The 12,156-nt window shown below is 37.8% G+C and overlaps 1 protein-coding gene across 4 annotated transcripts in view; it reads left to right on the top strand.

The window, feature by feature from the left end:
* ryr3 (ryanodine receptor 3) overlaps positions 1-12,156 on the top strand; it is an 87,121-nt gene that overhangs the window by 53,767 nt on the left and 21,198 nt on the right. For all 4 annotated transcript variants that reach the window (XM_084431615.1, XM_084431616.1, XM_084431614.1 and 1 more), the window contains 25 exons: positions 229-343; positions 1,128-1,260; positions 3,017-3,120; positions 3,629-3,764; positions 3,889-4,072; positions 4,192-4,300; positions 4,429-4,549; positions 4,736-4,905; positions 5,198-5,418; positions 5,596-5,686; positions 8,061-8,201; positions 8,670-8,833; positions 8,916-8,994; positions 9,111-9,200; positions 9,279-9,425; positions 9,515-9,574; positions 9,650-9,725; positions 9,816-9,939; positions 10,613-10,728; positions 10,825-10,892; positions 11,008-11,129; positions 11,313-11,362; positions 11,443-11,503; positions 11,597-11,835; positions 11,993-12,074. In XM_084431615.1, coding sequence (XP_084287741.1) covers positions 229-343; positions 1,128-1,260; positions 3,017-3,120; positions 3,629-3,764; positions 3,889-4,072; positions 4,192-4,300; positions 4,429-4,549; positions 4,736-4,905; positions 5,198-5,418; positions 5,596-5,686; positions 8,061-8,201; positions 8,670-8,833; positions 8,916-8,994; positions 9,111-9,200; positions 9,279-9,425; positions 9,515-9,574; positions 9,650-9,725; positions 9,816-9,939; positions 10,613-10,728; positions 10,825-10,892; positions 11,008-11,129; positions 11,313-11,362; positions 11,443-11,503; positions 11,597-11,835; positions 11,993-12,074 — 3,003 coding nt within the window. The remainder of the gene's footprint in view (positions 1-228; positions 344-1,127; positions 1,261-3,016; positions 3,121-3,628; positions 3,765-3,888; positions 4,073-4,191; positions 4,301-4,428; positions 4,550-4,735; positions 4,906-5,197; positions 5,419-5,595; positions 5,687-8,060; positions 8,202-8,669; positions 8,834-8,915; positions 8,995-9,110; positions 9,201-9,278; positions 9,426-9,514; positions 9,575-9,649; positions 9,726-9,815; positions 9,940-10,612; positions 10,729-10,824; positions 10,893-11,007; positions 11,130-11,312; positions 11,363-11,442; positions 11,504-11,596; positions 11,836-11,992; positions 12,075-12,156) is intronic.

Genomic DNA, 12,156 nt, shown 5'->3' with positions numbered 1-12,156 from the left:
ATTTAGACATTTATTTAATTAATTAATTATTTAAATAGTTTTAAATTATGATGATGAATTATATATTTAAATGTATTTAAAATTATTTAATTAATTGTTTACTGTTTTATTTTCTATTTATTTAGACAAAATAGTACATCATTTTAATATCCACCTTATTGCATTGGCAAGCATCTCTGCATTGTACAGCTACATCCTATAAAATTTGTATCTTATTATTGCATTCAGGGACATCATGAACAACAAAGTGTTTTACCAGCATCCAAATCTGATGCGTGTTCTTGGCATGCACGAGACAGTAATGGAGGTCATGGTCAATGTGCTGGGTGGAGACAAGAATAAGGTACTATATATTTTTTTATAGCAAAACTGCACCAAAATAGTTTTTTTCTGGGGTGGGATGCTCTGATTATGTTCTGTTGATGTGATGTGTTGTATTCTGATGGTTGTAATGCACATACTTAACAAGTTTCTTCTGTCCATTTTATCAAATTATTAAAAACAAGAATGTAGTATTTAGATAATACTGCTTTTTTATGATATTAATAAGATCCTTTGAGTCAGTTGGATACTTGGATAAACCCTCTCAGCCAGACTAAACTAAACACAACATCTTAAGGGATAACACATAGTACATGGGCAAATACAGCCTGTGTCTAACAGCTTTACACCGTCTTATGCTTAGGGGCAATAAGAGAAGGAATGGGTTGCTTCTCATGCCAGATCTTTTTGGGGTTTGTCGGGAGTCTGGGATGTGAATTAACACCACTGACTTTGCCAGATATGACATTGCCACAGTGTCTCTCATTTCTGCTTGGCAGCCTCATTGAAGAGGCCTCACGCAAAGGGACATGGGTTCCAGGCATTTAGGGTGACCATATTCCCTGCTCAGATGAAGTACAAAACATATTTGCCTGTATTCACGGTGGAGCCTCACATCTCATATTTCCTCAGTCTGGTTTAGCTGTCTCGGGGGCTTCTTTCGATATCTTGAGTATGTTACATTACACACGTTTAGCCACCACGTGAGGACATGCACGCAAAAAAGATGAAAGATTAATTTGAAGTGTGAAGGAAATGATCTCCATCTGAGCAGAAGTAAAACGAATGCTGTTTTTAACTCTCAGGAGATTGCCTTCCCCAAGATGGTGGCCAGCTGTTGTCGCTTTCTGTGCTACTTCTGTCGCATCAGCCGTCAGAACCAGAAGTCTATGTTTGACCACCTGAGCTACCTCCTGGAGAACAGCAGCGTGGGGCTGGGTAATCACACACACACACACACAACGCATAGTTCTTTAGGGATGCAGGTCAGGCAGGGCTGAATCACAGTATCTGTGTTGCCATGTCCACGTATTGAAATTACTTTGGGCTGTTTTCTTTCTTTCTAAGTTTGTATTATAGAAATAGTCAAATATTTTATCTTTCTGTGGGGTGCAAAAAGGCCACAATTTAAAGGAGAGTGGCAAAAATTGCTATTGTGCTCCATAGCACAATAAAGGCCACTAATAGCAATTAACAAATATCCCCACCTGTGGTTTGAGCCACAGTCTGTGTATTATTATTAATCATTGTACTTTTTGTTTGTCCTTACCTCCTGTTTTTTAGCCTTTCTCAGCCTATCCCCTACTCCCATGATGTGTAAATGATTAAGATTGGCAGTTGTACATAGGAAACGTTATTTTTGTAAAAAGAAATAATTAATCAATTATCTTTTCAATTAATTGTATTTACACTAATTATATTACACTACCATTATAAAGGTTGGGGTCTGTAAGATTTTTTTTATGTTCTTGAAAGCCTCTTATGCTCACCAAGGCTGCATTTATTTGATCAAAAATACAGTAAAAAGTGTTATAATTTAAAGGGATAGTTCACCCAAAAATGAAAATTCTGTCATCATTTACTCACCCTCAAGTTGTTCCAAACCTGTATGAGTTTCTTTGTTCTGCTGAACACAAAGGAAGATATTTGGAAGAACGTTTGTAATCAACAGATCTCGGTCCCCATTGACTTCCATAGTAGGAAAAAAATATACTATGGTAGTCAATGGGGACCGAGATCTGTTTGGTTACAAACATTCTTCCAAATATCTTCCTTTGTGTTCAGCAGAACAAAGAAACTCATACAGGTTTGGAACAACTTGAGGGTGAGTAAATGATGACAGAATTTTCATTTTTGGGTGAACTATCCCTTTAACTGTTTTCTATTTTAATTTAATCTATTCCTGTGATGGCAAAACTAAATTTCAGCAGCCATTACTCCAGTCTTCAGTGCCATACGATCCTTAAAAAATCATTCTATGATGATTTAGTCCTCAAAAAAATGTCTTGGTTTCGTACGTAACCCTCGTTCCCTGAAGGACGTAACATTGAACGTGACTGACTGAAAGAGAACATTTTCTATTAGCAATATTGAACAGTTGAACAGTTGTGCTGCTTAATATTTAGTGGAAAACAGGATACATTTTTTTCAGGATTCATGGAGCACCTCCCCAAAAACAAAACTGCTGCTTATGTTGGTGCAGCAACTCATTTATTTCAGGTTACTTGTTTTTCGAGCAAGATCTGGCAACACTGCACAGTGCGCTGTTTTGACTGTGAATAATAGCTTGTGCAGCTAAGACCACCTGACTCTGCAGGAGTCCTTTCCTATAACGGCACGTTATTGAGCAGCTGAGAGCCCACTTACACATTTATAGTCCTTATCACTCCAAGATCAATGACAGGACAGATCAGATCAGATGAAGATAATGCCGCAAGCTGCAAACCAGGGTGTGAAGCATCCAAAGATGTACAGTTTTATGTTAACACATCTTCATGCTGCATAGATAGTGTTGTAGTCTTCATTTTTTTTATTTCAGTAATATAAGCTCACTGATTGGGTTTTACAGAGTAGCTGTATAAAAAGTAAAAAAAAAAAAAAGTAAAGACTGCCATCTGCTGGTGATTGTAAATCCGAAAATCTACTGTCTCTAGTGGCCATATAGAGATAACTTTAGTTTCTTATTTCTCTCCAGCATGCCCAACCATGAGAGGCTCCACACCTTTAGACGTAGCTGCGTCCTCTGTGATGGACAACAACAGTTTGGCTCTGGCACTAGAGGAACCTGATCTTGAGAAGGTAACCGGTTACTACAACATCAGCCCTGTTCATGTAATACTTCTTAATAAAATGTATACAAATTACTTACAGAAGGGTTGATTGTAAAGAAAAAATTTGGTATAAGTTAAAAAGCTGATATTTTGATTCTTTAGTTTTGGTGGTTCAGTGTGAGGAATATAAATGTGCAATTTTTGATGAGAAAACAACAGTTTAAGCACCCTAGATAAACTTCTGGTGGTACTGTATATTTACGACTTACAAATGAGGCTCTCCTCATTTGTAAGTGGCTTTGGATAAAAGCATCTGCTAAATAATTAAATGTAAATTAACAATTGAGGTAGAAGTTTCTAAAAGACTTTTAATAGAGCACAGCAAGGATCAGACTATATTTCTTGTGATTTAATTGATGTAATGTGTTGCAATGCCTAATAAAGTTTCCTGCCAAATGGTTGCCAATTAAATTTACCTAAGCCAGTTTTTAGTGCCATTTGGATTTCATTTTGGATTCTGTCCATGTGTTTTTCAGGTGGTTACATATCTGGCAGGCTGTGGGTTACAGAACTGCCCAATGCTCATTGCCAGGGGATACCCAGACATTGGCTGGAACCCAATAGAAGGAGAACGCTATTTGTCCTTCCTACGGTTTGCTGTTTTTGTCAATGGTTTGTACTTTTTACCAATAATACTTGTTTTGGAATACTTTTTGTATCTTGGTTAATAGAAAATGACTTCATGATCATTATGCAAATATTGTTTCTTCTTTTGTGTGTGTTCTGGTCATCTCAGGTGAAAGTGTTGAAGAGAACGCTAATGTCGTTGTAAAGCTTTTGATCAGGCGTCCGGAGTGCTTTGGACCTGCTCTTAGAGGAGAGGGAGGTCAAGGTTTACTCGCTGCCATGAAGGAAGCCATCAAGATCTCAGAAGATCCTGCTTTAGACCTGCCCAACTTACCTGAAGGGGTTGCACCAACGTAAGACCACTTAATTCTTCCATATATCTGCATAATCTGCCATTTTATGTTAGGTTTGAGTTGTAGTTGAGATGTCCTTTGACCTCAGGATTGAGCATTTTTGCTTTTTGTTTTGACAGGGTTGGGAAGGATGAAGAGGAGGAGGAGGTTGCCCACATGGGCAACTCTATTATGTCCTTCTACTCAGCCCTTATTGATCTTCTGGGCCGATGTGCACCTGAGATGCATGTGAGTGCTCCTTTCTGACACATTTTATTGATTTACAAAGCTGGGGACAAACATTCAGTTTCCTCCAGTAAAGTGCTGTTGAACTGTACACGGCCTCACTTTAATGTTATACCGATGCTGTTTTACAGCTTATAAACAAAGGGAAAGGTGAAGCATTGCGTATCCGTGCCATCCTCCGTTCCCTAGTACCCACTAAAGATTTGGTTGGAATAATCAGTATTCCTCTCAAAATGCCGGTCGTCAATAAAGGTTTGTACAAGTCACTAGATGCCTTTGAAAGACATAATCTCTGAAACGTATTATGCGCATAAGATTGATTGATGCTATTACTCTTTCAATGTCATCTTCATCCCTACGTGTCTCATTATCTGTGCTTCTTGTTCCGCAGTCATTATAACCCTAATGTCTTTTTGTTTAACTCTTTCGGCTGCTTAGATGGTACTGTGACGGAGCCAGATATGAATGCCAGCTTTTGTCCAGAGCACAAGGCGCCCATGGTGCTTTTCCTGGACCGTGTCTATGGCATTGACGACCAAAGCTTCTTGTTGCACCTGCTTGAGGTTGGCTTCCTGCCAGACCTGCGAGCTTCAGCCTCCCTGGACTCGGTAAGGGTGCTCTGCGGAGAAAAACAGAGAAAAGTCGCAGACATAAATTTATCATGCTTTGTGTAAAAAAAAGCCTAAAAGTTTAATGTGATTTCAACCATTTAACATAGTGATTTAGCAGTAGCAAAAAGTATATTTAAGAATATTTAACCTCTTTAATTTGAATGATTGTATAGTATTAAGAATGCATGTAGTAGTTTTGCATTATTATAATATAATTAAATAATTATAAAAATGTAAACATACAACTCAGTTGCCTGATTTGTTTTTCGTGTTATTTTGTGTTCATCAGGAGGTGCTCAGGACTACCGAGACAGCCCTGGCCATGAACCGCTACGTTGGATCCGCAGTGCTTCCTCTGTTGACCCGCTGTGCTCATCTGTTCGCTCACACTGAGCACCATGCAATGCTCGTTGACTCTACGCTTCACACCATCTATCGCCTCTCAAAGGGCCGATCACTCACCAAGGCACAGAGAGATGCTATTGATGAATGTCTAATGGCCATCTGCATGTAAGAACCTCTTTAAAAAACCTTTAGCTGAGAGGCTGGGATGGTTTCCTCAGCTCAGTGAAAACTCAAACTGCATTTTCATGCTATAGATAACTCTCAATTAGAGGTTAGGTATCATCTGATGTTATACTTTATACTTTGTCTATACATGTTTATATATGTTTGTACTTTCTACAGGCATCTGCGGCCGTCAATGCTACAGCAACTTTTGCGTCGTCTTGTGTTTGATGTCCCACAGCTTACAGAGTACTGCAAGATGCCCATTAATGTGAGTCTAGTGAACCATAAATGTCCATACACTGCCATTCAAAAGTTTGGGGTTGTTATGATTTTTTTGGAATGTTTTTAAAAGAAGTCTATTATGTTCACCAAAGCTGCATTTGTTTGATTAAAACAATAATATTGTTGAATATTATTACAATTAAAAAATAATTTTCACAGCATCACAAATGTTAAATCTAATATATTTTATTGTCTTGAGTGTCACATGATCCTTCAGAAATCATTCTGATATGCTGATATGGAGCTTGAGAAACATTTCTTCTAATTATTGATGTTTTTTTAGGACTGATGAGTAGAAAATTCAAAAGAACAGCATTTATTTGAAATAGAAATCTTTTGTAACAGTTATAAATGTATTGTCACTTTTGATCTATTTAATGCATTCTTGCTTAACCAAATTATTTAAAAAAAAGTAACTTACTGACCCACGATGGTAGCGTACATTTCATCCTTATTACCCTTTGGCTCCGTTAATAAAACCTTAAAGGGGTCATATAATGCCATTTTTGTACAAGCTAATATGATTCTTAGGGTCTAAATTAAAAGTTTGTAATATACTTTAATTAAAAATTCTCATTAGTATTGTAAGAAAACACTCATTTTACCTGGTCAAAAACAGCTCAGTTTTCAGCACGCCGTTTAAGTGCATGTGTCTTTAAATGATAATGAGCTTTGCTCACCCTGCCCCTCTGTTCTGTGCATGTACACCGTTTGTAACACAATAACCATAACGCGTTGTTCATTATAAACGTGGGATTATGAATTATATTGAGAACGTCGTCCATAGAAAACATGCCGTAATGTGAACAGTCGCATTCATCGTGAAGCGTGCAGCACGCGATTTGCAAAGATTAATATACATATTAATATAAAGGTTAATAAAACGTTACACTCACTTCTTCTTCTGGAGGTGCAGCAGGAACACGAATAGTTGGTACCGATCCTTTTTTCAGGAGCAGCGTCTTAGCAAAACCAGCTTTATACTGACCCTCGTTTATAAAGCAGTCTGGTGTGTGAAATGATTCGCGCAAACATGAAAACATTGACGTTGATCTTGGGAAATATTCCTTCGAAAACAAAACTCAGCCACTGCGTCTTCAGCTGTTCGGATTTAGGAACATCAAAATGACTGCTGTGTTCCTTATTGCACCCAAGAACAGAACACCACAATCGCTTAGACACCATTCTGCTCATAGACAGCTCATGTCCAGCGGACTATGATTGACAGCTCGCTCACGAGCGAGGGCGGGTCTGTGTTGAAACGCTGCTGTCAATCAACAATCGTGGGAGGGGCGTCCGACCGTGTGATGTCACTAGGTTGATTTGAGAGGGGGGGAAACATATAAGGAGATTTAAAAAAAAACACTGGATGGATTTTTATTATTTTATGATGGTTGTGTACAGGCACTGCCAACACACATTTCAGTACAATCAACTTGTAAAAGTGCATGTACCATTATATGACCCCTTTAAGAGGCAAATTCACTAAACATAGTTTCAGCACAAAACCTGAATCTTATTCACTAGCCACATGCAATTCTACTAAGGTTTTAAATGCACTAAAATAGCACTGCAACTGTGCAACGTGACTATTTAAATAAAGTCATAGTCATTCTTTTAAATGCAAATGTGACATATTTAAATTACTATGTAAGTTCCACCATATTCACAAATAGAATACATTAAAAGAGATGTTGTGTACATTTTCTGTTTATCATGTCAGCAGTGATTCATCAAATGATGATCAAATGGTGGAGATGAGTGTTGTTACGAAAAAAAGTGTAATCAAACACATTTTTGACATTTTAAAGAGCTAAATCAAGTATGCCAGATGCACTCTGACCCACAAGATGTATTCCATGCTAATTGCATTAAGGGACACATTTTGTCATTGTGTTTACCTGATAACGGGGCACACTTCATCCCTGGTGAAAAGTTCCTCTTCATTACAGTGAGGTCACTCGACTCACAGTTATAGCTTCTGTGATTTGACAGCTTCACACACCCTGCAAACACACAGAGCATCTGGATTACACATTACCTTATGCAGCTGTCAATATGAGTCACCACAGATCCTCCTAATCGTGAGCCTTTGATAGGCAGGTGTAAGCACCTTGTCTCTCTGGTGGTAGCTGTCTCACCCCTACCACAGGGCAAGGTTATCAGAAGAGTGCTTGGTAGACCACACAACATTGAATTATTTAGTAACTGTGAACCAATACAATTCCCTAAATTAAATCCAAATATAAAATTAACCTTTATTCTAGTTTTTTTTTTTTTTACCCAAGACAATACTTGAATGTTATTTAATGTATCCTGAATGTTGACAGCCTAATCCACATATCTGTTTATCCTCGCAGCTTTTGACGAATCACTATGAGCAGAATTGGAAGTACTACTGTCTGCCAACGGGCCTGGGCAGCTATGGAATGGCATCAGAGGAGGAACTCCACCTCACCAAGAAACTCTTCTGGGGACTTTTTGACTCTCTATCTCAAAAGGTACAAAACATACTTCAGTGTAAATTTGGTGTGTCAATCAAACAAACAATGTATTCATAGTAATGACTTGTAATACAAATTATTATTAATTATTATGACATAAAATGCATTGAATAGACATTAAAAAGGTTGATTTGGAAGTCTGCAATAATTTTTCAATTGTTGGTCAAGGTACACTTCTGAGGTCATCCTGTCAAGTCTCACTGTTTTTCAAAAAAAAAAAAAATTTAAGCTGTTAATTTTAATATGATTCAGTTTTTAAAAATGCGCCTACCTTTTGGTAGTAGTGTGATTAAGGAAGAATGAATAATTCTGGTAACATTATTTTTTATATAATTAATAACGATAAATGAAAACACTACATTTATAGCCCCACTACAAATGTAATTAAAAGTTATTTTACTAAATGAATTAAACCACAAAGATATTATCAAACCTTGCTCTTTGACTCCATATTCTGTCTTGCAGAAATATGATGCAGAGCTTTTCAAAATGTCCATGCCGTGTCTGAGTGCCATAGCCAGTGCATTACCACCTGACTACGTGGACTCCAGCCCAGGTTCCACATTAGTTAAGCAGGCCTCTGTGGATGCGCAAGGCAACTTCGACCCCCAGCCTGTTAGCACTGCTAAGTAAGTACCATAGAAACACTGAAAATTGCATCATTCATTTGAACTTTATGTGGACTTCATTACATACCGTTTTGTTTTTCAGCATCTCGCTCCCTGAAAAACTAGATTACATTGCAAGCAAGTTTGCGGAGCATACTCATGAGAAATGGTCCTCTGAGAAGGTTGGACAATGTTAAAACTCATCCCATTAATCTTGCGTGTTCATTGTGTCACTAGAACTCTTCTTCTGTTGAATTAGACAAAAGATGACTGCTTGTTTTATCTTGTATGGTGATAGATCGCTCTTGGCTGGTCTGCGGGTGATAAATTAGATGACAAAGCTAAAACTCATCCGCTTCTGAAACCATACAAAGCACTGAGTGAAAAGGTACACATACATTTTCTGTTTTGACTTTTGTCTCTAACATACAAAGTTTAATCTATTGAAATCTGTCACTTTGTATAGGAAAGGGAGACGTATCGCTACCCTGTGAAAGAGACTCTAAAGAGCATGTTGGCAATGGGATGGAACATTGAGAGGACTAGAGAAGGAGAGGCCAGGTCGCAGCAAAGGGAAACAGAAAAACAACGCAAAACATCAGAGTCCTCACAGGTAACGGAGGACAGAGTTTCTTTCTTTATAGTGTTAATCAACAAATCAATGCATCTAGGACATTGAGTTGCCTCTTCTTCACTTTACAGGGTGAGTTTAATCCAGCCCCACAAGATTTGGAAAATGTTATTCTATCAAGGGAACTACAGGCAAGTGTGAATCAGACTGTTAAAAACAATAGATATCTCATTTGCTGTGTATTAAACCGTTAATCATTTCAACAGGCAATGGTTGAAACAGTTGCAGAAAATTACCACAACATTTGGGCAAAGAAGAAGAAGAAGGAACTTGACAGTAAAGGTGACGCTTTTCTCCTGGAAAAGTCTGTTTGGCTCAATCCTGTCTAAGCAGTCCCAGGTGCATTGACTCATTGTGTGTTGTCATTGAAAGGAGGAGGAAATCATCCATTGTTGGTACCGTACGACACGCTGACAGCGAAGGAGAAGTACAGAGACAGAGAGAAGGCCCAGGAGCTCTTTAAATTTGTTCAGGTCAATGGATATGCCATCAGCAGGTCAGTGCATTAACAATGTTTTTCTTGTATAATCAGATTTAGGAAATGGTACTTGTTTTTGGCATGGGTGCATTTATATTTTAATAATGTTACAAAATATTTCTATTTCAAATAAATGCTGTTCTTTTAGTCTTTCTATTCATTCACAAAAAAATATTCAACTGCGCAACTGTTTTTAACATTGATAATAATAATAGAAAAAAGTTTCTTGAGCACCAAATCAGCATATTAGAATTATTTATGAAGGATCATGAGACACTGAAAATTGGAGTAATGGCTGCTGAAAATAACAATAAATTACTTTTACTTTTTACTGTAGTGTAAATTTGATCAAATAAATGCCGCCTTGGTAAGCAAAAGATAATTATTTCAAAAACTAACCCAATACATCCAAATTATATAAATAATCCAAATGAAACTTAGATACTAAACAGAGATAAGAGGTATTCAGATAATAATAATAATAATAATTATATACACAATATTTGGCCCAGTGTTTGCACTATGAGTAATATTTCATATTTTATATTAAGGACATTTTTCTTACGTTTGTACAACAAACAATTTTAGTACTGTGGGGGTCGCCAGTTGATTTACAATCTGGGTCTTGAAGCACATGAAGTGTGCAACAGTTTGTGATCTCTTTATTAATGGGGTTTTTTTCTGTATGCAGAGGTCTGAAGGACCTGGAGCAAGATTCCTCTTCTATGGAAAAAAGGATTGCCTATAAGTTCCTCAAGAGGCTCTTGAGTTACGTTGATTCTGCACAGGAGTTTATCGCCCATCTTGGTGAGAAAAGATGACAAATATTCTGAAAACAATTAAAGATTGATATGTTTACATAAAAAGTTGATCAGTTGTTTTCTTTGCATAACATTTTTTTAGAGGCTATGGCTTCCAGTGGGAAGACAGACAAATCTCCCCATGATCAAGAGATCAAGTTTTTTGCTAAGGTAGCATTCCGTTTTCAAGCAGACACTCTTTGCAGAACAGTCTTCAAACTTCATATTTTATGGGATTTAGAGGCCAGATTTTAAAAGGTTTTTCTCTTGATCGGTTAAAACACAGGTTCTGCTGCCCCTCATAGAACAGTACTTCAAGAACCACTGCATGTACTTCCTGTCAACCCCCAACATCAACCTTAGCAGCAGTGGCTACGCATCCAACAAAGAGAAGGAGATGATCACCAGGTGCTGCTGTTACAACTGTTATTTAGAATGAGACGATATTAATCCATATCATTATTAATGTTTATCATATATGTTTGTCCTGAGAAGGGAGAGAGGGTTGTATATTGCGTAGCAAAGTAGAGTGCATATTTGGATGCAATAATTGTTTTATGGACAGTACTAACTTGAACCATTCTTTCTTAGTCTTTTCTGTAAGCTGGCAGCCCTTGTCAGACATAGGATTTCACTCTTTGGTGAGACATCTCAGAGCATTCAAATTCATTTTGCTTGGTTATACCTCATTTCACTGATTTAAGACTGTTTGTTCTTTCAGGAAGTGACTCCACCACCATGGTGAGCTGCTTACACATCCTGTCACGCTCACTGGACTTCAGGTAGAGAGCAAAATCTGCAAATAGTGCTATACGAATCAGTCAATGGCGATTGATGTCTTAAGTTGTTTTGATCTGATTCTGTTCTTACTGTAGGACTGTGATGAAGTCTGGCTCAGAGCTGGTGAAGGCTGGTATCAGGACTTTCTTCGAGAATGCAGCGGAAGACCTGGAGAAGACTCTGGAGAACTTGAAGCTAGGGAAGTTGGGTCAGTCACGCTCTCAAATGAAGGGCGTTACCCAGATCATCAACTACACCTCAGTGGCCCTGCTGCCCATCCTGACGGTTGTCTTTCAGCATATCACCCAACACCAGTTTGGAGCAGAGCTGCTATGTAAGTGAGCTATGATGTTAGTCTCATGAATTGGTTCTTTTTAGTGAATCAAAAACATACAGTGCAACCAGTCCAGCCAGAAAAAGTGGATTTGCATGCCACTATTTGCTCTTAAAATCATTATATTCCTCAAAATATTTGCCCTTGTGTGTTTTAGTGGATGACATTCAGTTGTCCTGCTACCGCATCCTGACCAGCCTGTACTCATTGGGCAGTGGCAAGAACATCTATGTGGAAAAGTACAAAAAACTTTATTTCTGAGGGAACTTTTTTTCTGGTGGAGCTATCCATTTCTTCTTGAAATTGAGACCAATATGTTGG

The sequence above is a fragment of the Rutilus rutilus genome (genome assembly GCF_951802725.1).
Source record: "Rutilus rutilus genome assembly, chromosome: 15".
NCBI lineage: Eukaryota > Metazoa > Chordata > Actinopteri > Cypriniformes > Leuciscidae > Rutilus > Rutilus rutilus.
This window is presented reverse-complemented; position numbering and strand designations above follow the sequence as displayed.